Source organism: Ochotona princeps, chromosome 11 (genome assembly GCF_030435755.1).
Source record: "Ochotona princeps isolate mOchPri1 chromosome 11, mOchPri1.hap1, whole genome shotgun sequence".
NCBI classification, from domain to species: Eukaryota; Metazoa; Chordata; class Mammalia; order Lagomorpha; family Ochotonidae; genus Ochotona; species Ochotona princeps.
In genome coordinates this window covers 51,855,717-51,882,921 of record NC_080842.1, presented here as the reverse complement: position 1 = coordinate 51,882,921, position 27,205 = coordinate 51,855,717, and the positions used below count along the sequence as shown (strand labels likewise).

The 27,205-nt window shown below is 38.7% G+C and overlaps 1 protein-coding gene across 3 annotated transcripts in view; it reads right to left on the bottom strand.

Annotated features, from left to right (window-relative positions):
• Positions 1-27,205, bottom strand: part of ARAP2 (ArfGAP with RhoGAP domain, ankyrin repeat and PH domain 2) — a 150,900-nt gene that overhangs the window by 73,385 nt on the left and 50,310 nt on the right. For all 3 annotated transcript variants that reach the window (XM_004579161.4, XM_058670225.1, XM_058670224.1), the window contains exons 9-14: positions 17,178-17,293; positions 13,426-13,625; positions 8,335-8,420; positions 7,469-7,651; positions 4,439-4,613; positions 3,850-3,984 (exon numbers count right to left, since the gene is read on the bottom strand). In XM_004579161.4, the coding sequence (XP_004579218.2) occupies positions 3,850-3,984; positions 4,439-4,613; positions 7,469-7,651; positions 8,335-8,420; positions 13,426-13,625; positions 17,178-17,293 (895 nt within the window). The remainder of the gene's footprint in view (positions 1-3,849; positions 3,985-4,438; positions 4,614-7,468; positions 7,652-8,334; positions 8,421-13,425; positions 13,626-17,177; positions 17,294-27,205) is intronic.

Here is a 27,205-nt window from a genome sequence, read left to right as displayed (position 1 = left end):
TGCATCATTTTTTTAGGAAAAAAATGATTTGAAAAGCAAAGTTACAGAGCGATAGGGAAGACACACACATGCAAGGGGAAGGTGAGGGGGAGAGAGAGACAGAGAGAGAGAGAGAGAGAGAGAGAGAATTTTACCCACTGCTTTACTTCCAGCATGGCCACAACAAAGGGTTGTACCAGAAGGAAGACAGCAACCAGGGTTTTCCTTGAGGTTTCCCACGTGGATGGCAGGGGGCCAACCACTGGGGCCATTTATGCAGCGTTTCCAGGCTATCAGCAGTAAGGAGTTGAATCAGAAATAGGGCATCCAGGAGGTGAACTAGTTCTCATAAAAAGAAGTTAGTACTACAGGTGATAGTTTAACATATTCTGCCAAAATACTGGCCACAAGTGAATCACTTCATACCCAGATAAAAGCTGAAATATAATGGCGTAACTTGCATTTTCAGACTGGTAGTAAAATGCTTGAAGAAACGGCCATTCTGGGGCTTGCATGTTAACAGGTAAAGCTCCCATTTTTGACACTAACATACCCATATGGCAATGCCAGTTGCAGGACAGGCTGATCTACTACCAATCCAGCCTCCTACTTACCCACCCGGGAAGGGAGCAGAAGATGGCCCAAGCACATGGTTCCCTAACATCTGATGCCCGAATGGAGTTCCTTGCTCCTGGCTTTAGCCTGGCCAGGCTCTGATGGCCACTTGAGGTGTAAATCAGAGGATGAATATTCATTCATGCATGCATTCAATCATTCTCTCTCTCTCTCTTGCTTTCAAAAAGACATACAGAGAGGTAGAAACAGTCATACACTCAACAAATGGTGATCACAGGCTTACCATGTATTGGCATTGTTGTAGGCAGCATGCAATAGTCCAATATCAAACTGGCAAGTTTTCAGATATTATAACCACAATTGTCTAAAAAATTTTTAAGTGTTTATTTGCTCCAGAGACTTTAAAAGGCTTTAAGAACACAATTTTGCTTTTCAAATGTCCTATTTGATCTTTTTGAAGTCAAGTGGCTTGAACCATGAGGCTAAGATCTCTCAGTGGCTACAGGACACATTCCAGAAAGCTTGTAAGATCTCACAGACAAGTATATTAACAGCTTTATCCAATTATTTTAATAACAGCTCTAGTGAATTCAAAGGTTATCTAAGTTCTGCCACCTTTCCTCTGATCAGTTATCTTTGAAGTACTTACAGGTTAAACAGTGGCAAGAGCAGCAAAAGATGAAAAAAAAATTCTCTCTAATATTTGTCATTTATTATCAGACTCAGTAAAGGAAGGATAAAAACTAACTTTTTTTTATGTGCTGAAAGAACCAGCCCACCTAAATTTAAAGGTAATACACATTGTCACTTTACTCTTTCCTAGCCAACAACACTTTGATCAAGCCCAAAGTGTTACCTTAACAATTAGAACACTAGTCATGTGTCAAATTCTGCTTCATGCTTAATTCCTTTTTTCCCAATGAAACTGTTTTAACCTCAACTCGCCTGCAGACTTTGTGGGAAGATTACAATTATTGTTCGTGCAGTCTCCAAAACAATGCCATGTACAGACAGCATGCTCACTCAAGGGCTCTGACTCTTCAGAAAATCTAACAGAGTTCATACCAGTGCCATTTGGCTCTGGGGGGTATATGGAGAGGACAAATAAAACTTTGATTATGAAGTAACCACTTCAAATGCACACATATCACAGCTGATAACCTAGAGTTTTCCATTCTCGTGCTCTTTGATAAATTAACACTGCTAAATTTCACCAGTTAATGAATGAATGCTAGAGCTACTGAGGTTTGTTAACCATCAGTCCATTCAGCTAATCTCTTCTTCCTCTGTTTGAGCCACAGGTCTCACTGTCTTTTCTGGCAGTTACTTCACAACTTCCTACAAATGTACTAACAAGGGCATGAAGTCTGTGTCTTGATTGTTCTTCATAAATTCAACACCCAGCACAAGGTTGACTCGAGGATGTAAATGAATAAATTCCCACTAAGAGGCTGCTCAGCTAATTCCCCAGACCTGGAGTGCACTTTGAAATCAAACTGATTATCATCTTTTTCTTAAACCTTGCTTCAGTTTTCATTTTGCTTAAACACATACACTTATACTCAGAGCATACTAAATTCTGTCTAGTATCACCTGAGTATTCTTTTTTTTTTTTATTTAACTTCATTAATTACATTGTATTATGTGACACAGTTACACAGATACTTGGGTTCTCCCACCCCTCCCCAAACCCTCCCACCATGGTGGATTCCTCCACCTTGTTGCATAACCACAGCTCAAGTTCAGTTGAGATTCCCCCATTGCAAGCATATACCAAACATAGAGTCCAGCATCTTATTGTCCAGTCAAGTTCAACGGCTTCTTAGGTATACCCTCTCTGGTCTGAAGACAGAGCTAGCAGAGTATTATCCCAGTCAATTGAAAGCTCCAACATACCATCAGCAAAAATTTACATCATTATGGAATTAATTGACATAGTAATGAGTAACCAATATGTTAAAAGTAAATGCGAGTTCCCAGCCACCTTCTGTGACCACCTCACCTATACTTCAATTTAGTTTATACACAACATATAACATTCAAAACATAACATGTTATACATAACATCATATCATCTTAAATTAAGGCAAACATGTGGTATTTAACCTTTTGTGATTGGCTCATTTCCCTTAGCATTATGGTTTCCAGTTTAGCCCATTTGGCCACAAAGAACTGCATTTTGTTTTTTTTAATAGCTGAGTAGTATTCCATGGAGTAGATGAACCATAGCTTTCTTATCCAATCCTCTGTTGATGGGCATTTTGGTTGCTTCCATGTTTTTGCAATTACTGATTGTGCTGCTATGAGCATAGGAGTGCATGTTGGTTTCTCATAAAACAATTGTTCTGGATATATTCCTAGGAGTGCTATTGCTGGATCATACGGTATGTTGAATTTGAGTTGTTTGAATATTCTCCATACTGATTTCCATAGAGGCTGTACCAGCCTGCAGTCCCACCAGCAGTGGAGTAGGGATCCCTTTTCCCCGCAACCTCGCCAACAAGTGTTGTTGGTGCTTTTATTCATGTGGGCCAGTCTTATACTCAGAGCATACTAAATTCTGTCTAGTATCACCTGAGTATTCTTTAAGTGAACCATCTCAAATGTGAAAACGTGAAATGCTCCTAAACCCTGAACCTTTTGGCATGCTGATAGGATGCCACACGCAGAAAATTTCAAACTATGAAACGTTCTGTGCACAGAATTATTAAAAACACTGTTTAATTTACCTTCAGGTTATGTATATATGAAACACAAGTGAACTTCACTGTCCAGACTCGGGTCCCATCCCCAAGATGTAATAATATATATATGCAAATATTCCAAACTCTGAAAAAAATTCAAAATTTGAAGTCTGGTGAAGTTGGAAACACTTAGGCCTGCTGGCACCACGCCTTTTTGTGGGGTATGCTTAACATGCACGGAAGAAGTCACCAATTATCCTTAACATGGTCACACTGGGTCATGTCAGGGTGTACATCCCTAGAAGAAAGGGTTGACTTTCAGGTTCATTTTGGAAATGAAGTTTAAAATCTGAGACCGAATCACCAAGAAAGTACACATCAGTGAACTCCGCTGGGAACCTGCTCAACATTGCAGCCCAGTGGCAAGCCCCTGCTGCAGTACATGAAATACCATCTTTGCCTGGAAGCATTTATAATCCTCCAAAAATATCTCTCCACTGTAAGATCAAATCTAACATCTTAAGGAAAAAAGAAAGAAAAATTTAAACCCAATTGTTTTGATAATGGAATAAAGTTTTATCTGACAAAAATCTAAAAGCAGAAAAGATACCTTCCAGCAGTTTTTTCTCGGAAGCCAGTTTAGAAGCCGCAGTAGGAGCTTGATACAGAAAGTCACAAAGGAACGTGGACTGGGAGGCCTCCTGACTTAATCCACTCTCAGAATGAATGTCATGTTGGGGGAAATCTAGAAAAAGATTCAAAATGACACATGTAAAATACAAAAGTTATTTTTCCTTTGCTTATAAATATGAAGATTAGTTAAATAACAGCACCCTCAAATTTACCAAAGAATAAATATAGATGCTTTTATCTTTCTTTGCATAAAAATTACAAATATGCACTTATGTAATGCTTAGTATTCATATATGAAAATCGGATTTAATTTTAGTGGAAATGATTATGCAGGATTAACTATTTTAATCTTCCATTTATAAGATTAGACAAATATAAAAGATGTATGCCTAAAACTTTTTCTTGACATGATATAAAAAAGGTCTCATGTATCCTCTATCATTTTGGTAATTACATTTTTCTTCATTCTAATAGTTTAGTGCATTACAGAAGCAAGTGCATTCATGCATCCATTCTTATAAGGATATATCAGAAAAGAGCAGGTTAGTGCAAGGATGGGCTCAGACCTGAGAATTTGTTGTGGTAAAGAAATTCCATCTGCAGACTCTGCCCAGCTTTCTTGGCCAGCAAATACGGAGTGCTGTGCACAGGGTCTCCAGTTGCGCACATGACGTCTGCTCCACTGAACAGCAAGGCCATCGTTTCCAGAACATCAGGTTTCACAACAGCAGCACAGAGAGCCTAGTCATTAGAAGAAAACAGAGCTTGAAAGGCAAGAAAATATGATTCTAACACTCCCCATCAGTGAAAGTCTGGGGGCAAGTCATGAGAAGAAGGCTGAATTACTTCTTCCTGAAACACTCATCATGACCATGGCCTGAAGGAGGTAGCAGGCAGACAGCCTTGCACTGGATGGACTGAAAGGCCCATGGAAGCCCTCCAAGTCGCAATGCATTGCCTTGGGACTTTGATATCCCTTCTAAGCCCTCCTGTGAGCAGTAGAAATATGGTTACACTTAGCCACTCTGATAATGGTTGCTACTCACCTCAAATGTAATAACATTTCTCCTAACTGTGAGTATTTTCTGAATGATCCCGATTGATAAACTACCCAAATTATCACTGTGCTTTGAGAATGCGAACTATTGAGTGCAGGGCAAATTCAGCATCTTCGCTTTGTTGGGAAGAGAGTGGAGAGAAGAGTACACAGGAGGCACTGAAACGAGCAATTGCATGGACCAAACCATGTATTTTTTGCTTCAAAATAATAAGCTGCCCTCTCCTTTCTTCCCGTGATGTCAGTCCTCATCTCTTTCGTTGTTGGTTACTTCCGTTCCTCCAAGGAGTACCTGGACAGACTGCTGGTGAAGCTGTCCACTGTAATGTAGCTATCGGGCAGTCATTAGCCAGCCCCTTGAGCAGCTAAGAGGTCCCAGGATGAACCACAGGCACTGTCCAGAAAGCCCATCATTACAATTTGTACTGTGGTGTAGCTCACCTCCAGAATTCACTTCAAACCAGCATCCAAAAGCCTGAATCCTGCATTCAGACTTCACGTTAATCTGTTGGTTGAACTTGGACCTATTGTTCCTGGAACTGACACTACTGTCATCCCTTTCAAATCCCTACAGTCTCACTTCCTCAATTTAACCATGTATATTTCCTCTTACTCTCTCTTGTCATGTGATATTTTTCCTTCAAGTTGTTGGATTGTGGCTACTTTCATCCAACCTTTTGATTTTACTGTTGTTACCATGAATAAAGAGGCAAATCTATTTATTATCAGAACTGTATCTCTACACTAAGCATACAACATTTACCAAATACACCTCTTTTAAAAAAAAATTAAAAACAGTCAATTTCAAAGGGCCTAATTGGAGATAAGAGCTGATACATTCAGCTCCCCCAAAATTGAGAGAAATGTGTTTGACTGCTACATAATTTAAAACAATCTAATGGCTTGGCTCTTAGTAAATATGTGGCAGGCCAACAGGACCCCAGTGAGAGTATCAGTAACTAGCCAGCTATAAGATTCGTATTAGCATCAAGTAGCAAAGGAATGTAAGGAACATATGGCCTTGCTCTCTACCAATTACCTTCCTAAATTCATAATTTAACTTCTTAATGTTATTTATTTAAAAGAGCACCAGAAAGACAAAAAAAGCAATTAGCTCATCCATCAGCTAATTCATTCCCCAAATACTCATCATTTCGGGCCAGGCCAAAATCAGGAGCCAAGAATTCCATCCAGGTCTTCCCAGGCATGGCAGCAATCTGAGCCTGCTTCCCAGAATGCACAGCAGCCAGGATCTTGGTAAGAAGCAGTGGTAGGATCGTATCCCAGACACTCTGAGTGCAGTGTCCTCTTTACATAGTTAAGTCATCGAACTCCAGTAAAGAGGATTTGTTTAATCATAGTCTATGATATCTTCTTTTAATTCCACAGCTCATAACCAGTCAGTTATTTTAATGGTGCAATCAACATCCTTCAAAATGCTACACAAAAAGATTCCATATCTTAACAACAACCAACATCTAACCAAATGATTTCCTGACATCTTGTTTCAGTCCCTTCCCAGCTCAGGAACTTATCTATATTTACTATGTCCTGTTTAAAATTACCTAGTGACCTAGTTTTACTAACTAGTACTCCGAGATAAATAAAGTGGGAAAACTAATTTGCGGAGAACTAAGCCAGAATAGAAATACAAATCAATTTGATACATTTTCTTTTCATAGGGGCACAACAGAATTTATTTTCGATAATGTTCAGCCAAATGCTGCAAGAATAGGAGTCCTTATCCAACAGCACTATCATTAAGTTTATAGAAAAAGAACTGACAAATGTGAAAACAAAAACAAAAATCATGTGAGGCTTAAAAAATCCTGGCTTCTAAAGGTATGGATTTTAAATGTCTATACACAGAAAAAGCCTTCTAATACATAAGATAGCAAGAGAAAGCAGAGATTTAGAAGAGTTAGAAGTAACTTCACAACGTTCTTTGCCAAAATACCATAGAGACAGCATAACAAAGACCCCAAAAGGTACAGCATAACAAAGACCCCCAAAGCAAACACGACTTCACTGGATAAGCCATAATTTGTTAACAATAAACTCAGTAAACTATGGCAACATTGGTGACATTGTCAGCAACATATGAAATTACGACTGAACACTTATCTCTGAGACATTTTGATATTTGGAATGTATTTAGTTATTTATTTATTTTGACTTACTTGAAAGGCAAAGAGCAAGCCAGAAGCAGGCAGGCAACAACAGGTCTCCTAGTCCCTTATTCACTCTCCAGAAATAATAGCAGAGGCTCAACTAGGCTGATGCCAGGAGCCAATAACTCAGTCTAAATCTGCCAATTAATTTGAGTTGTACAATAGAAAAAAGTTGCACATTAGAAGAAATGCAGGATTTGGAGCAGGTAAGCCCAGATTCAAACCTGGGCATTCCAATACTGACTGCAGGCATCCCAAGCAGCATTGTCGAGTCAAAAACCTGTCCCACTTTTTATTTCTTATCAGACATCCTGGTACATGTTTAAAGACAATCTAGCTGAGGTATAAAACTATGGTGTACTGTATACCTTATTTAATTCTTCTTTAGTGAGAGATGCCAAAAGGGTCCTTCTGAATTTGCCTTCTTTGTATTTCTGAATAATGAAGTTTTTTCTCTTTTCCACTGGTGAATCCATGTGTAATTCTTCATCCTTTTGAAGATTACCAGCCCAAAAATCATTTGCTCTTTTGTTTCCAATGATGATAAAAAGCTTAATTGTCAAAAAAATTTAAAAACAGTTCATTGACATATTTTAATCTGCAGAAAATTGACTCATGCTACAAGTTAAAGCATAAACCAATATAAAATACAAGAAAATACATGAAAGATCCAACTCATTTGAAAAGATGAAGTGTGAAAGTCATACAGTAGCTATTTTTAACACAACTTAGCTACTTTCCATACTGGTAAAAACTTAGGCTAGAAAGAAACTATAAGCAATGCCAATTTCAGCAAAGTATTCTTTGTAACTTAAATGGAGACAGATTCAGGTACGTGGCTGAGTACGTGGTTTGATGTGCTAGTGGACAGGAGCAAAAATGAAACAGCAGAGAGCCAGCTGGACTTGAGCACAGTAACAGAGCACAATCAAATGAATCGTGCCTTTTGCTTGGTATTTATTCTGCCCTTTCTCATATTTTATCAAATCTGGGTTAGAAAGGGTTCTAGTTTAATTGTCAGAAAGCTGCCACATCTGTAAATCGTAATTTTTACCTTTTTACTTTTAAAGAAAAATTATCATTTAGTGTAAAAGAGTCATTACTATCAATCAGGCTCTAAGCCATTTCATAATATGCTAACAGCCCCATCAAAGAGCCCCTAGAGATTCAAATCATCCCATGGCATTCCTTGCCCACAGCCTCTGTAGTTCTGGCCACACATAGTGGAACTTACCTCTATGAGTTCATTGCTCCAAATGCTGGCATCCATTTTTAGACTTCTCACCTTAGAATCTTTCGGTCCCAAGGATCTATGTTGTCCTGCAGCGTAACAGACAAAGTATTCCTATTTCAAAGTGTAGGTAAACTTTAACTTTCTCTAAGAATAAGTAAATATATTTACACATATGTATGTGTGAATGCACTTTCCCACTTAAAACACCAATATCCACTTTCCCACTTGATGGCAACACTAAGAACAGCAGTGGCCCATTACACAGCAGTCATCACTACACATAATCATGTACCCTACAATGACATAAAAGTACACTTTAAACAGAACATACTTGTATTACAGATATATGACTATGTAGGAGTCTGAAACTCTGTGTAGGCACATGCATATATACATACATATTAGTACCAAAGGTCACTGAAAACCTTTTATACTGAATTTCTTTACCTCCCAAGTATTTTAAAGGCGTTTATTTAAATCACATATTTACATAAAATAATTCCAGATATGTTCCTCTTACACCAAACCAGCTACAACTCAACTAAACAAGTGTGTAAAAATAAGGGAATCGGCCTGGCGTGGTGGCCTGGTGGCTAAAGTCCTCGCCTTGAACGTGCCAGGATCTCATATGGGCACCGGATCTAATCCCGGAAGCTCCACTTCCCATCCAGCTCCCTGCTTGTGGCCTGGGAAAGCAGTTGAGGACGGCCCAAAGCCTTGGGACCCTGCACCTATGTGGGAGACCTGGAGGAAGTTCCTGGTTCCTGGCTCCTGGCTTCAGATTGGCACAGCATTGGCTGTTGCGCTCACTTGGGGAGTGAATCACAGGATGGAGGATTTTCCTCTCTGTCTCTCCTCCTCTCTGTATATCTGACTTTGCAATGAAAATAAATAAATCTTAAAAAAAATACGGGAGTCTATTTGACATAAACTTTGTGAATGGGACCATCTACATCTGATCCTGGCGTGCCTACATTCCAATCCTGTCTCCACTTCCAATTGCACCTTGTTGCTAATGCACATTCTCGGAGCCTACTGGAGATGGCTCAAGTAGCAGGATACCTATCACCCATGTGGGATACTGGAATGAGTTTTTAGCTCCTGATTTTGTGCCTGCCACCACCCTGGATGGTCTGGGCTGTTGGAGAAACAATAGATGAGATCAACTCATATCTCTTTCTCCTCCCTATCATTCAAATAAATAAGATACTGTTGATTCTTTATACTACATTTACAAATGGAAGAGAGTAAGCACCAGTATTCTATTATCACTGATAACCCGGTTCAAACCATCAGTAATTTCTGCACAACTAGGCTGCATCTCAAGATTTTCATGCTAAGAAAAGAGAGAAACAGGTACACAAGATATAGTCCTGGGACTATATTACAAATAATTTGTCCCATGAGCAGTAAGCGTTCATTCTTCTTTCTGTGTAAGCAAAAAGCTCTTTATTTTCCTCCTCTAGGGTGCAAATGACTTTAACACAGAAAGCCCTAGAATCCTGAAGGCAGAGATTTGCACAAGTCTGCATTTTTTAAAGATGATTTAAAGGTTATACCATGAATGAGAAAACTGGACTCCTGTAGGAAGAGATAAAAGGGACAGCAACCATAGTTCATCAAGAACGTGCAAAGCCTGGGCAGAACAACTAAAGGGAGGGGACATATGAAAAACAAAGAACTAGGGAGATGTCTGTGGGCTTTAAGCAAAGTAAAGCCCAAGGGGCTCTGAAGTTTCAGACTTGAGTACAGGACAGCCAGTACTGCTTATGATCAAGTAGAGAATGCATGAAAATGTGCAGCTTCAGGAAAAGGGCTGAAGGCAGCATTTTTTTAGTAAGCCTAGGAGGTAGATTAATTACATGAATTTTGTATCCAACAGTGAGAATCATCTGCTTGAAACAGAGCATTGTACTCAAGTAGTAGCATTGCTCAGAGGCAACACAGTGCGAGAGGGCTAAGGAAGGAATCCAAGATAGCACACTGTCTTCATGAGCATGAAGAGTTAAAAATGTGACCTGAACAACAAGGACAGACACCACTGTATACTTCTGGAGGAAGAGATCTTGGAAAGTCAGGCAGGAGGGAAATTACAGGCAAACATGCCAGTCAAGGGCAGAAATACAGCTGAGCAGGCAGAAACTGAGAAGAAGCAACAGATACTGGAAGTGCAGTGAAAGTGCTTCACTGGGAAGAAAAGATGATTGAAGAAAGCTGAAGAGAAAGTGCATATGAATACTCTTGGGAGGAGACCATCTGTGAAAGGAAAAAGAGCCCACAACAACAACGCCTAAGGAAGAACAAAAGATTTTCAGAAAGCTTGCCAATGTCAAAAGGCAGAGATAGTGAGCAAATTCATATCATGAAACAGAAGAAACCACTTCTGAATATTATGGCATAGAGAGGCATGATGGGATGAGACCCTCAGGAGAGGGGACAAAAGGAACAGAAGGAGGACAGCAGTGCCCTAGGACCACGCAAACACTCTCTTATTTTTTTTAAAGAGGTATTTATTTTTATTTGACAAGCAGATTTTACAGAGAGGAGAGACAGGAAGACAGAGATCTTCCAGCTGCAGGTTCACTCCCCAATTGGCCAACCTGAAGCCAGGAGAGACAGCAGCATCTTCTGGTTCTCCCACAAATGTGCAGGTGCCCAAAACAGGACCCATTCTCCATTGCTTTCCCAGGTCGTACAGGAAGCTGGATCATAAATTGGAACCCGTATTGGATGCCAATGCTGAAGGGTGGGGATTAGCATTCTATGCTACAATGCTTGCATCAGCATGTCTCTTTCAATAGACCGGGGAAGAGAAAGGATGGGAAAATGCAAAACAGAGGATGATAAACTGATGTTTTCTTTGCTGATGCTATTAATGAGTTGGTAAAGAAACTCATCTTAGTAGGCTAAGAATATGGAGACTAGAACCCTACAGAAACATTAACAAAGCTTTGAACAATGTCATGTAAGCAAAATGCCTTGTCTTTACTTTTGCTGAAATAGATATTCTTCTTTTATGGTCTCTCATTGAAAGTTGAGCCTTGGGCCCGGCGGCGTGGCCTAGTGGCTTAAGTCCTCGCCTTGAAAGCCCCAGGATTCCATATGGCCGCCGGTTCTAATCCCGGAAGCTCCACTTCCCATCCAGCTCCCTGCTTGTGGCCTGGGAAAACAGTCGAGGACGGCCCAAAGCTTTGGGACCCTGCACCCGCATGGGAGACCTGGAAGAGGTTCCAGGTTCCTGGCTTCGGATCGGTGCACATCGGCCCGTTGCGGCTCACTTGGGGAGTGAAACATCGGACGGAAGATCTTCCTCTCTGTCTCTCCTCCTCTGTGCATATTTGGCTGTAATAAAATGAATAAATCTTTAAAAAAAAAAAAAAAGAAAGTTGAGCCTTGCACTTAGCTCTACTATAATTACTATTTATATATTTGAGAAGAATGCGTCACAACATATGGTCTTATCTCTTTAATTCTCTGAGTAACAGAGCAGCTGGTACTGTAGGTGAGTTCTTTATGTATAAAGAGGAAGAACAGGTGACGGCAGCACTGGAACTTTCTCTAACATCTCTAAACACATAGCTAAACTGGGTGCACTTCTCTCTAATCACTCAAACACTCATCTGAGCTCCCAAACACACCTGAGAAGTTAGGTACACAGGGAGAAGGACAAAATAAGAGAACCAGCCATGGTGCCTGTAGTTTTCATAAATGTCAATAACGTGTTCAAATACTTCTATGTACATACTTTTATGGGAAAAAAAAGGAAATCTGGTATAGGATGTTTATAGTACAAACTTGATATGAAAAATAAGTGTTAAAAAGAGAAAAATGGGCAAGTGCTCACGGAAAGGTGCAAACCTGATCAAAGTGTATCATAAAATCCCAAAAGCACAACATCGATGTTTAAAAAAAATCTTACGGAGGCCAGCAAAGTGGCACAGTAGGGTCAGACATTGTCTGCAATGCCAGCATCCTGTATGAGTGCTGGCTGAGGTCTGGCTGTTCCACTTTCATTTTTTTTTTAGTCATTAATTACACTGTATTATGTAACACAGTTTCATAGGTACTGGGATTCTCCCCACTCCTCCCCAAACCCTCCCACCATGGTGGATTCCTCCACCTTGTTGCATAACCACAGCTCAAGTCCAGTTGAGATTCCCCCATTGCAAGCATATACCAAACATAGAGTCCAGCATCTTATTGTCCAGTCAAGTTCAACAGCTTCTTAGGTATACCCTCTCTGGTCTGAAGACAGAGGCTGCTCCACTTTCAATCCAGCTCTCTGGTAAGGCACCTGGGAAAACGCCAGAGGATAGTGCAAGTGCCTAGGTCCCTAACACTCACATGGAAGACCGGGATGGAATTTCAGGCTCCTGGTTTCAGCCTGGCCCAGTCCCACAGATGTAACCCCTTAGGAAATAAACCAAAGAATGGATGATCTCCATGTCTCTTCTTCTGTAATTTTGCGTTCCAAACAAATAAATAAAATCTTAAAAAATTAAAAACTCATGCAAAGGGCCCAGCATGATAGCATAATGGTTAAGTCCTTGCCTTGAACGTGCCAGGATCCCATATGGGCACTGGTTCTAATCCCGGCAGCTCCACTTCCCATTCAGCTCCCTGCTTGTGGCCTGGGAAAGCAGTTGACGACGGCCCAAAGCCTTGGGACCCTATACTCACATGGGAGACCCAGAAAGAAGTTCCTGGCTCCTGGCTTCAGATCGGCACAGCACCGGCCATTGCAGTCACTTGGGGAGTGAATCATCAGAAGAAAGATCTTCCTCTCTGCCTCACCTCCTCTCTATACATATGCCTTTCCAATAAAATAAATAAATTTTAAAAAAAATAAATAAAAACTCGTACACGGACCAGTAGGCAGAAAATATTACATGTTTAACAAGTTATTTTTCCACATGATTCATGAAGAAGAGAACGTTAGAATAATGCTTTCAAAATTGATTTAAAGGGAATAAGCTTGTCTTGGCTTTACTTTTCAGGGCCTTAAGTTAGGATGCATTACAGAGGACAACAAGGAACATTCAGTGCCAATCTGCCACAATGTGAAGAGGAGCTTAACTTAGCACTAATTACCTGCACACTTCTTACAGATGACAACACAGAGATTGATGGATGCCCAGTCGGGATCTGGAGCCTTGCAATCTGCACAGCTCCTGTTGGACTCATTGAACCAGATCTTCTCGGCTACTTCATAATCAGAAAGAGTTTCTGCTATTGATTGCTGCACAGCTTCAATCCAGTCCTGTTTCTCTTGTTCAGACTCAGCTGTAAAGCTGAAACAATTAACGCTTCTGCATTATTGATCTTCCTTATAAAGGTCAATTAAGCAGCATGCTCAGTTTGCATATTCATTTCACTCACAAACTAAACAGTAGCGGAAAAGAATACCTTCCAGGGAGATCGGGGTTGTCTTAACTGTTAAAATTCATCTAACTTACCAAATCCTTTCTTTTTCACTTTTTTAGTTTTCTATACTGCTTATCACTTTGTTCATGTAACTTTAACCAAGATTAACACCTTTTTCTAATCAGGACATAAAGGGTTGCCTTGTTAAATCAAAAGCTTAAATGAGGCACCAATGCAGTGGTAGAAAGTGCTAATCCTCTGCCTGTTGCACTGGCATCCCTTATGTGTACTGGGTGCAGTCCCAGTTGCTTCACTTCCCATACAACTCCCTGGGAAAGTAAGGGGTGAAAGCCTCAAGTTCTTAGGATCCTGCACCCACATGGGAAATAGAAACAATCTCCTGGCTCATGGCTTCGGATCACTTCAGCCATTTGAGGCAACTGGAGGAGTGACCCCGGCAAACTGAAGACCTCTCTTTCTATCTCTCCTTCTCTCTCTCTGTAAAATTTGCCTCTCAAATAAAAATAAATCTTACAAAAATGCTAAATGAGAGACTATAGTTCCACAACAATGATTATTAATGCAATCAATAAGAGACTGGCATAGTTTCAGGACTACAACAATATCTTGCCAACTAATCAGGCCACAAGAGTCAAAAACTTTCTCCACAAACTGATTTTTTTTTTAAGATTTAAAAAAATTTTTTTGAAAGTTAGAAGAACATCCAGATGGTTTTTAGAAACCGAGAAATCAGGAACGTTTTTAAGTGATTACTTTCCTAACAGATTTCTAACTCCTTTTTAAACCTATTCAGATGTATTCAGATTCTGAGTGTGCATTAGGTGTTTAATTAAAGGGATACAACTTCAAAACAATAATTCACCTCCAAGAGCTATTTACTAGTATCTACAATATACTACCAAATCCATTGTGGCTTACATTCAATGCTCCCCAAAATTTTCACTCACACTAAAATGTTCCAAAGAAAAGAATGCTTTAAAAAAAAAGACTGCTTTAAAATATATCAGTGCTTCAGAAAACACATGAAAATTTTGAATTAAAATATATCTTCCTTGTTTCCAAATGTCCTGAAATCCTTGTAGTGTTTACTTATAACACACAGTTTCCAACTGGTTTACATATAAGCCAACATATTAACGGACAAGATGGACTGTAAGTTTGAAATATATATGGGCCCAGCGGCGTGACCTAGTGGCTAAAGTCCTCGTCTTGAACGCACCGGGATCCCATATTGGCACTGGATCTAATCCCGGCAGCTCCGCTTCCCATTCAGCTCCCTGCTTGTGGCCTGAGAAAGCAGTTGAGGACAGCCCGATGCTTTGGGACACTGTACCCGTGTGGGAGACCTGGAAGAGGTTCCTGGTTCCTGGCTTCGGATCGGCGCCGCACCAGCCATTGCGCTCACTTGGGGAGTGAATCATCGGATGGAAGATCTTTCTCTCTGTCTCTCCTCCTCTCTGTATATCTGACTTTGTAACAAAATAAATAAATCTTTAAAAATAAAAAAGAAATATTATATAATTTCACTGCTATTCTAGTGTTAATAAACTCATTGGTTGTGTTCAGTTCTATCCAATGATACAGTTAAGGCCAGAATGTGCAAACAAAAAAATACACCTCATTATGCTTAAAGTGATCATTTTTCTCCCAACTCTGGCCACTGGACATAATCCAACAGACACAAATGAGAAACAAGTGTGATAGCATTTTTTTTAATTGTTAATCCATTATTAGTCTTTCAAAGTCTTAGAAAAATAGCCTGTGATATACACACCACTGTAGTATGTTCACCATTTGTGACAACATGGTTGAATTCAGAATAGAACCATTTGTGCAACCTGTATACTCAAACTATGGGAAACATAACAGGCCATTAAAATACATTAAGTACCTTAAAATTTCTGTTTTGTTATTATAATGATTCAATTACTAAACTGTTACAAGATCTATAAGATAATGCTACAATATCTCAATCAGATAGTACTATGAGGTCCATTAAATTCAGTACAATTTTAAGTTGGGCTCCCCGAAAGAAATTGTGGAACAGCTCTAATTAGATAAAGCTTAAAGGAAGGAGTGCATTTGATGAGCCTAAGAAAGGGTAAATAAAGTGCCAGTGCCATGGCATAGCAAGTTAAACTTCTTCCTGGAACAACCCAAATGGGCAGTGGTTCGAGTCCCTACTGCTCTACTTCCAAGCCAGCTCACTGTTAATGGCCTGGTGCTTGGGCCCCTGCACACAAGTGAGACACCCAGGAAAAGCTCTTGGATCCTTGCTTTGAACCCACCCAGCTGTAAAAGGGAGAGTTTTTCTTAGAAGGCTTGGGGTAGGCTTCAGACATGACCCTAAATTCACCATGTATGTGCTGGCAGGCTTCTTCTCCTTCAAGCACTTGGCCAGTGCCTGGAGCAGAACAAAGTCTGCATGTTTTTAGAAAAAGATAAGACACTGGTGCACATCCCCACCCGGCTCATTGGCCCGGACCCAGGCGACGTCACACCTCCAGCTGAGGTATGTAAACTTTGGGCATTAAGCCTCCTTTGTCGGAATTAGCCTAAAAACCCCTCAGCCTCTCAGTGATAGAGCTCTCTCTCTCTCCTCTCTCCCGGGAAGGCTGTTGTGGTTGCAGAGAAAGACTGAAAAGACCCCGTGATGTCGAAGGGGATGATGCGCTGGGTTCTCCCCTTCACTCCGGTGATGTATAGAAAGCCTGGGAATCTTTGCTCTTGCTTCTCTATAACTTTCCCGTGAGTTAAGGGGGATGCTGTGCTGAGTTCTCCCCTTCACTCCGGTGATGTACGGTATGCTTGAGAATCTTTGCTCTCGCCTCTCTACATTTACTTTTCGCTATTCTTTTGTGCTTAATGTTTAATAAACATTTAAGTTTATATGTACTGGAGCGGCTCGTGGACATTTCTCCTCTAAGGAATCCGACCCTCAAAACGTTAAAGACCGTGCACCACTCCAGCCAAAATTATACTGCTGGGACACCAGCTCCCGCCATTGCTGCCATCCGGGGAGTGAACCAATGCATGCCTCTTATCTCTGTCTTATAGCTCTGCCTATCAATAGCAGTAAGGAAATCTTTAAGAAAGAAAATGTAAATAATAACACAATGATAACACAGCATCCTTTCTTATTGTCCTCCTTTTGAATGTGAAGGAATCTGACACATATTTGCTGAGAAAAAAAAAAATTGATACAGTAAGTCCACTAAGAAGAGATAGCAAGAATAGAAACAACCCAAATTTCATGTGAAAAATATTTTTCCAGGTTACTCGGGTCACTTTTACAAGCTATTTTAATACGCTGGCTAAAATTAGAAAAGAAATTATTTGGAAAACAAATAATTTTAAGTATCTCACAAAGAGATAAATGTCACCATGACCAAAATAAAATTGGACCTCCCAAATACTCTTGTAGTTACATAAACACAAAATGTTTAAAATTAGCTTACCTAAAACTCCTATAGGGAGTGATTATCTCAAATGATTGTTTTACAGTTTTGTCCACTTGTTTTACATTTGCCACATTCATAGGAATGACAGTAATGCCCAGTCCACTCTTAAAATCCTAGTTTGAGAAAAAACACAAAGAAAGTTATTTTAGAAAATGGATTTTGGGAATCAGCATTGTGGTGCATCAGGTAAACCCACCACCTGTGTCATCAGCATCCTGTACAGGTATTGATTCCTGTTCTGGCTCCTACCACTTCTGATCACCTCCTTGCTGGTGTCCTGGAAAAAAACAGCAGAGGATACCCTAATTGTACCACTTCCTGCCAATATCTGGGCCTTACCACACACAAGGAAGACCCATAGGAAGTTCCAGGTTCTAGAGTTTGGCCTAGTCCCAACCACGCAGTTACAACCATTTAGAGAGTGAACTAATGTGTACAAGAGCTTTCTTGCTCTCTCTTGCTCACTCTCTCTCCTTTCCACGGTAGCTCTTTCAAAATAAACAAATCTTGTAAAAACTTGATTTTGAAATTATAATTTGCATTTTCTAAAATTCAGTAGAACCTATGAAATTTTACTACACATACATATATGTAATGAATTCATTAGAAGATGGATGGAGAATGTTTTTTTTTTTCTCAATTTAGGACGTCCTTTTCAATACAGGATAACATATATGACATTCTACCTTTAGCAGTAGGGATATTGGTAGAGTAAGGATTTCTGTGACAGATAAACTGACCGGACCATGGATACTTGCTTTTCAAAGTAGGAATTATATTTGCCCTCACGTACTCAGTAAAGGAAATCCTCAGTTAAGCTCAACCTAGATCCAAGAGTTCCCACACGGGGGAGCCAAATGACATGATGAGCTCCGCATAATTACTATTTATGTGGAAAACTGGGACTGAGACTCAAGCACATAAAGTTAGAAATTGAAGCTAAATTTTCTCTTTGTTTTCTGATATGAAATTACTTCTGCTCCGTCACATACTTTTTATCTTTTAAACAAAAGCACTGCTTTTTTGGTGAAGATACAATTTCATCACATTCCCAATATTGTATTACACTCCAATTTCTTCTTTCAGATTCTTAAAGGCTGCTAGAATAGTAATTGGGTTTCTATGAAAACTACCTTTTGCTTAACATCCTTACCCACTGTGTTCACGGTCTCTGGAAAAAATGGTTGACTATCCAAAAGGCTACAAATAAACTTCATTCTAAGAGCGTGAAGTTTGTGTAATCTACTTGCAGGATTTTGAGAATTTAACTAAGTAATCTCAACACCTTATAAAATATAATCAATTATCTCAAAATGAATGTTATTACAGTGAACTCACATACCATGTATGGAATAATCACACCATATCAAAGTTGAGTATGTACAATTATTATGTGTAAACTTGTTTTACAAAAATGAGTTACCTTGACAATAGATTCTTACTAAAAGTATTCTGAAATCCTACATTGTCATCAGGAAAAATTAGCCACACTAAGAATAAATTACAAACACTGTTTGGATGTTTCCAGTAGAAGATTACGAAGAAGCAGAACACCTATCTCCTTTGCTATATAGGTACAAGTGCTATTTTTCCATATCTCTGGCCTTTAACCATGGTCATATGCTGCAGGTTTAGTTTTGGTACTATGACACCTGTAACTCTGGGTAGGGGGAGGGAGGGAGGCAGAACAGGGACAGGGCAGAACACTCTCCGAGGCAAAAGGCCATTCACCCTTTCCTCCTTCCTAGGGAATAACTTCCAGAAATCCAGAGACTGTTTTAGTGTGTGAGAATCCTTGAGATGAGACATTTCAGGAAAATTTTCATGTCAGAGCATTAAAAAGGAATCCAAGAACTCTGTTCCCTTCTAGCATGAACTTTCTCCTGCCTATGTGATTTATTAAAATAAATCCCTTTCCATTTGAACTATTATTTTAGGCTTTTGCTTAACATTAATATACTCATGAGTGGTAAAATAAGTGAAATAAGACAATTTTGAAGCAAATGTCCTCCCACTCACACAGGTATTGACTGTCATAACCTGTGAAAAAGCTTATCTTGTTTTTAAAAAATAGACCATTTTAATTAGAATAAGAATATGACTTACTTAGAACAAAAATCAACTGAATGTTTTTTTTCCTAAGGAAAGAATAAATGGCTCACTTATTAGGATAAACAAATCAGAAAGTGAGAATCATAATATAAAAGATGCAAAGAAATATTGAGTGTTATGTAGAACAGAAGTGTTCCACTTCCACTTCCTATACTTAATGGAATCTATAAGGACAGACAGGAAATCACACCTTCCTAAGCATCCATGCTTAACAATGTCAGAACATGTTAGAACATGGCCACAGTTACAACAACTCATTAAACTCAAACCAAACTCCCATTAATACAGGCCAGTGCTAATCATGGATTAGGTAATTGGTGCATTAACCACCCCACCACTCCATGCCTAGTTTATGTCACCAAGAACCCAAGTTTGTCTTTGTAAAGGAGGCAATGGTAGGAGTAGCAGGACAAACATCTTTAAAACTACTTTCTGATGGCTCACCTTGAGCAGGGATAAACCCTGAAATAAAATACATGGGCTTCCTGTCCTTCAAACAATTCTCCATAATGAGACTTTTGACAAGAGCTGGATATCAGACCATTCTGTGATAGGGGCCTGACCTGCAAGTATTGCCAGTTACTTAGGGCAGAGGCTCCAAGCACTTTCACCATCAGACTAGCAGATGGCAAGCATGACAACCTTTTATGGAAACGGATGAGGCTCATCAAGGTTGCTGCTTGAATAGATGCTGCTTCATCTCTACAAGCAAGAGTTGAAGTGTCCATTTAGAAAGCTGTAATTTCTGTTAAAATAAATACGGGCCAACTACATACCCCAAATTTCTCCCATGCACAGCAAAGATAGTATTTTTTAGGTCTGGAAAATTGTATCCCATTCATCAGCTGCTTGCCATGGCCATATGGTTTTGAGTAATTATACTACCCACAGTGCTCACCAGCACAAATTGACTGTAAAATATACACCAGTGTTACAAAATAAATGCCAGTGCTCTCGAGAGCTATTAAATATGAAACAAGTGCATTTTCTATTAAAAATATTTTTGGTGACATTAGGCCACTTTTTCAAAAGCATTTAGGACATATTTAGACTCTGTCCCACATGTTCATTGAAATCATCTGGAGCAACATCTCATCCCACCCTGAGATTCTAGTTCCACAAAACTGAGCACAGTATCTAGGAATCTTCAATTTATAGGTCTCTGACTGTCCTGTGTAACCAGCACTGAGACATACAAAACTACCTTAAATAGCAGGACCAGTTGAATTTAGAGGGTACGTCTCTGCATTAGCTACACATCAGAACACTAACATTCCTGTTTGCCTTTTATTGAAGTTTAAAAAGAAAAAGCATTCAATCAGGATATTAAAAAAAAAATTCCGAGTCACTAACACCATTGATTAAAAAGAAGCAGACCAGAACAAAATGACATGTTAAGATTATCAGGATTATATTTGTCCTCAGTGCAAACATCTGCACCCAGAGGTTTTAAAAGCAATTACCCTCATGAAGCATCAATACTCCCTCAGTTATTCTTAATATCTATTTGTGCACTGCTCTGAAATTTATAAATACTTAGAAACTCTCATGTGATTTTCTGAATAATTCTGAGTAGGCAGAAGATCTAGAAAAATTTCTCCTAATCAAGTCACATTTATTCATGGTTTAGTCTGTGCCAGACACTGTGCTAAGTTCTTAGGCTGAACAAAAGGCTATGACACAGTACCTGTTCTGGGAATGATCATAATCTAAGGAGGTTAAATGTGTGAAAGCTGTGAAATGAAGCAAAAAAGGCCTGGTTGAGGGGGAAGCACTGAATCCAATACAGGAAACGATAGCAACATTCATAAAATGCTTTCCAAAGGAGGTGACACTTGATTGCTTCACGCACAAAATGTAGACTATCTCAATGCTTGGGTTCACCTCTTTTGCTTCAATTCCTTCTTAAGCAAGCACATATTGTATTTACAACATCTTAGGTAAGTACATATTATATCTACAACATCACTTTGTTGAAGATGAAGTCAATATGGTTAAAAAAAGCTTAAATTGGACAATTTAACTATTGTTATCACTCCTTAAAATGTTGGGTTTTTTTTAATTTTTTGAACTTGGCCTCAACTGAATGTATTACCTAATAAAAAGGTAATTGTAAGAAAATGTATATCCCCAAATAACCAATAGGTAAAACTATTAAAAAATGGAATGAGATGTGAATGCTAAATATTAAAGGAAGTTAAAAATAAATTTCACATTAACTACTGCATGATTATGAGCTTTATTCTTATTCTCAGAAGCAGATCTAAGCCAGGCACAATTGGGCTTTAAGATGCTATAAACCATATTGAGTAGACAGTAATGCAGAATTCCAGTGACTAGAACTAAATTTTCATAGGGAGTATAAAGCAAAAGCTGGATTCTAGAGTACTGAGCAACGTTTTACATCTAATGTGTTGAATGTAGCGGCACCCAGGCTTGATTCAGCAGATCGGAACACACCGAAAGAGGCAATGCACAGCAGTATTATGTCTCAGACCTACAGAACAATCTTGGCAGAGCCTTTACCTGATTGTCCATCAGCCTAGTTTACCAACGTATCTAGACACCAATGTTCTCATTTACCAAAAGGGAATGACATTCACCTTACAAAGCAATTAAATGCAACCCGAAAAATGAGGCATCTGAAACATACTTTTCTTTGAGGGGTCTGAGCACAACATTTGCACTAAAATAAAATACTTCCACACCATTTGAAATTATTCATATCAAAGATTTCATGCTAAACATTGCAGTAGAAATAATGGCAAAAATTTACCAAGCTGTTGAGGTGGTTCTAAACATCATCTACAGCAACAGAAGCTGGCCAAAATTACATCCAAAAACTATGTATAGAAAGCACATAATGAAAGATTGATTCCTACAAAGAAAGTGAAGGAAAGGTTTTTAACTCCAAATCCTCTCAAAACCTATTTGGGAGATACTGATTGCCAGGGTTCCACGCCAGGGACTGACGGACTCAGTGCTGACACATTTGTGGAAAACAGATGTGGCTTTGTGTGACACTGGCACCAGGCTTCCCAGGAAGCACCAGATGCAGAGTTTGGCCAGAAACAGAACCAGAGAATCTGAGGCCACCACCTACATCCTGCTGCCTCTGCTGTGCCACATGACCCAGAGCCCTGTGAGGACTATTTAAATTCTATTAGCATTTCATCCCCATGCCAGAACACCAGGGTACATTATGCTGGAGAATGAAGGGGCATGAGCCTCTTGTTATGCCTTGATTTGGAAAAGTTTAATCAACAGTTTATGTCGTTAGCTACTCAAAGTTGCAATTATCATCAGATGGATACCCAGAGCCCACAAAGTAAGACAGCTGCCTATAATGAATTCACTAATATTAACTCGATGTTTTAAAAATTCATCACAGAGATATGGGATATTGGCTGTCAAGACATTTAACAAATGGAAACCCAGGCCAATTCTCTTAAATGGGGCTTGTTGAAAGACCTTGAAAATACCGGCAAGAAAGAGAACAAAATCCAAATAAATAATATGAAAAAGAACAAAAAGCAAAAACTTACACAAAAATAATTTTGAGAAAACTGTCATACAAACTTCACAGTACAAAAATCAACTACAATCATCAATTCAGCAAGTGCACACTATATATGATTACTAAGTGGCAGCGTTTTGCATGGAAGCTCCTAGAACACAGCAGCAAGTAAACATTTATACAATTTGGGAATATAAAAATCATAGCTGTCAACATTTTCAAGGTTAAAAATCTACTAATACTTATTCAGATATCAGTATTCAAAATGCTAACAACTCTTTAAGACAAGACCATGGAAATTCTTATCAAAAAATAAATCAGGAAGAGAAGGCAACCGACAGTATACTACCAGGCATCTCATCATGCAGATCTGCTCGTGGGTTATGCTAACCAACAAGGTTTCAGAGGACAGATACCTTGTGGGTCACCCCTAGACCTTACGTCCTACAGCAGCACCCAGAAACTAAACAGAGCCAATTACACATTTGTTAAATGACTGCAGTGTAATCTGTAATAACTGAATTACTACACAGCTCACTTTGTAAACACAGTTGAAGTGATGAAGTGACAAGGGTGCCTTGATTATAACACACACACAAGTTGAATCAAGAACTAAATAAGAAAGAGTTAAAACAGAGTGAGACGATATTATGGTGCTAAATATATAACAACTGACATTTAATTTAACTAAGATGAAAACCACAAGATTTTGCAACAGGGTAATCAGAGAAGAATTTAAATGTCCATTTCTAGTATCCCATTTTCCTCTCTAACAAACCTCTCCATATTTCTTTCATACTTCTCAAAGCTTAGCTGCAAAAAATAAATAAACAAATAAGCAAGTAAAGCCAAACATGATAAATAAATACCTAGGTAATAGCTAACATAATATCCCCTAAATCCTTTCTCCTATACAAGTTAGAACAAAATAGTGTTTCAGTTCCTAAAATATGCCAACGAAAGAAAGAAATTTTTAAAAAATTAGAATCTTTTGAACTGAGCAACTAGAAAAACCAAAAGTCCCTTGTTACATCCCCACTAGGTGTACTAGCAGCAGACTAATCACAGAGTTTAGACCAGTGAGCAAACTGTCAACCAGAGCAGAAGACGGGACAATTTTGGCCTTACTTACAAAGAAACAATACTGTTTATGTGTATGTGCTCATCTACAAAATATTTACATACAAAGCAAATACAGCAAAACATTAGAAACTGCTACCTCTGTGCTCATTGAACTCTGTGATTTTCTATATTATTTGAAATATAGCAAAGACAAAGTTCAAAAAAAGAAGAAATTTCAAACAAAAGGTATTAATCATGGTCATCTTTTAACAGCTATTTCAACGTGGGAAACATCAGTGCTCAAGTCAGTAGAAGAGGTAGACACCAAAACAAAGGCATGAACTACTAAAAATATGATAGAAAAAAATGCTTTGCATGAAATTTTATAGATTCCTATTGGAAGCAGAGAAGAAGTTCTAAGAAAAAAAAGATAAAATACTCTGCAAACTTGGTGAGAATTTCCAGTCACACACACAAACTTAGAAGTGATAATGGATCAAAAATATCTCCACCAACTTTCAAAATCTTCTTTCTCAGGCAAACTTTGCATATTTTCTTTAATTCCTTCAATAAGACATATCCAGGTAATAAAAGCCTAGTTTAAGATAAAGGAATTCAATAGCTACACAGGCTGTATAAACTGAAAAATTAAAATTGAATATAAAATTTGAGATGCTGGCAAAATAAAGTAGCTGTAGATTAGTTTGAGAGTTACACATCATTTTTTAGTAACAGATTTCCAAAATTTTAAAGTGCTTATCACTAATAACGACTTTAACTTTCCACTTATTGCTGTCTGCATTTAAATGTGTTTCAAAAGATTCAATCACAGAAGATACATTTCCAAATTAAAGTTAACCACAAAAGGCATTGATTACATTAATATCATTGCCAACTGTTTTTAAACATTTACCATCACCACAAATAGCTAATTCCAGGGACCTCTAGGGTATCACTTATGAAAAAGTAAAAATCTTCAAGCCTTGTTTTCCAGAGTGTAGCTTTTCTATTTTGTATCCTTGAATCATCTGGAATGCTACTTATGGATGCATATAAAATACCCTGTTTCCAAATTTCAGAGACAGGGTTCTGATGGAGCCCAGCTATTTGAAAGTTTGACATGCAGTTGAAATATTGGCCTTAGAGATGGTAGTCTTGCTTCTTCAAATGATTCCATTTAAACCTACAGATTAGTTTAGCTGCCTGAACCTAAGAGCAGCAGATCAAGGACAAAACATAAACATTAAATGCACCTTCCAGGCTTACCATCCTTGTGGGAAACAGAATCTTCTCTTTAGCACACGCTGCAATAGCTACTCTTCCAGCTCTACCTACTATTTACCCTTTGTAGTGACCATCATTATAAATCAATAGAACTACTTCTAAACTGGAAGCAAAAGAAGATAATTCTATGATAGGACAGGATAGCTAAATCTCTATTGGTTTTTACTCTATTCATCCTTTTAAGTCATATGGGGACTAAAGCATTACCTTAAAATAAAACTAAAATAGGTCTATTGTTGGGATAAAGCCTCTTAAACCACTGTGCAAAAAGCCAGGATACCACACGAGTACTGGTATGAAAACCAGAACCTCTACTTCCAATCCAGCACCCTGTCAATGCTCCTAGGAAAGCAACAGGAGATGGACCAAAAGCTTGGATTCCCTGGGAGATCTGGATAGAGTTGCTGGTTGCTGGCTTTGATCTGCCAAGCCCTAACACTTGGCCAGTGAGTGTATCAAAGCCATCCAGTGAGTGAATCAAAGGGTGAAAGATCTCTCTCTCAAAATAAAAGTAATAACCTTTGCTGAATGCCAATGTATTACATTCAACACAAATTAAAATACAGAAGTTCAAATCAAATATCTCATATATTAATGACAGATTTTGTTTTCAATTACTTTTTGAGAAACATATTATCCTGTATGCATGTCTACAACCATTAAAATGTTCCCATTTACCTGAAAGAGAGCATGCACAAGATGGAATGTACCAGAATGACAAGAAAGCTCTTTGATCTGTGGGTACTCCCCAAGTACCTGCAACAGCTAGGCTGTGCCCAGCTAAGCCAACCTGAACCAGAAGCCAGGGACTCTATCTAGTTCAACCTGAGTGCAGGAACCCAAGTACTTGAGCCATCATCTGTTGCCTTTAAGGAGGCATTAGTAGGGAGTTGGATGGGAAGCAGAGTATCTGGGAATTAACCAGCATTTGCACAGTAATGCAGGCATTCTAAGCAATAGTGCCACAATGCCTGCAACATTTTAATGAAACTTTTAGCTGCTGCATCAAACTAAGTTAGTAACACACAGCATGTTTCCTAAAGCACAGGCTGGTTCCTACACTGGCATAGGGCTATTTACAGCAAAGAGAAGATTCCTTAATAAAAATGTCAACAGGTTCATAGCACAACATGCTTCACTGGATGATAAAAAAAAATGTTTATCCATCCTATGGAGAAAACACTGTGTACCAGAATATGAAGACAAACAAAACTAGAGTGGTACATCAGAATGTGAAACACAAAAGGTCCACTCTATCCACTCAGTATGAAGCCAGCCAGTTCTTCAAGATAGGTTCCATGACCATGTCCCTTAAAAGCTGAGTCCACATGATATGACACAACTGAAAATGAAAACCAGAATTGGAAAAGATAGCCAATATCAGAATTGGAAGATAAACTATTCAAGAACACACAATTAAACATACGCAAAAGAATCTGAATAAAGCCTAGAAAGCAATCCAAGAAAAGAACGACGCCATAAAAACCTGAATATCAGAATTACAGGAATTCATGAAAGCATGGAAAGAGAGGAAGATTGAAGGAGATATTCAATGCAATTATAAAAGAGGACCTCCCAAACATTGGGAACATACTAGGAAGCCAAATACAGGAAGGGCAGAGAACCCCAATGAAATTCAATCCAAAAAGACCCAGACACATCGTTGTCAAGCTCCCATCAACTGAACCAAACACCAAAAAAGAATCAGATAACACAAAGGGAAAATTAATCAAAATCACTGCCAACTTTGCAGAAGAGATCCATCAAGCAATAAGAGAATGAAGTAACATTTTTAAGATCCTAAAACAGAAAAACTGTCAACCCAGGATGATATATCCAACAAAGCTCTCATTTGTGTTTGAAAACAAAATAAAATATTTGCAGAAATCATCAAACTTTTAGAATATATAGGAAACACTCTACAAGATATAGGCACAAACAATTCCTAGAAAAATCATCAACAGCAAATGCAGTCAAGACTATTATACTAAGTGAAATGAGCCAATCCCAAAAGGACAAACATCATATATTTGCTCTAATATAAGGCAAC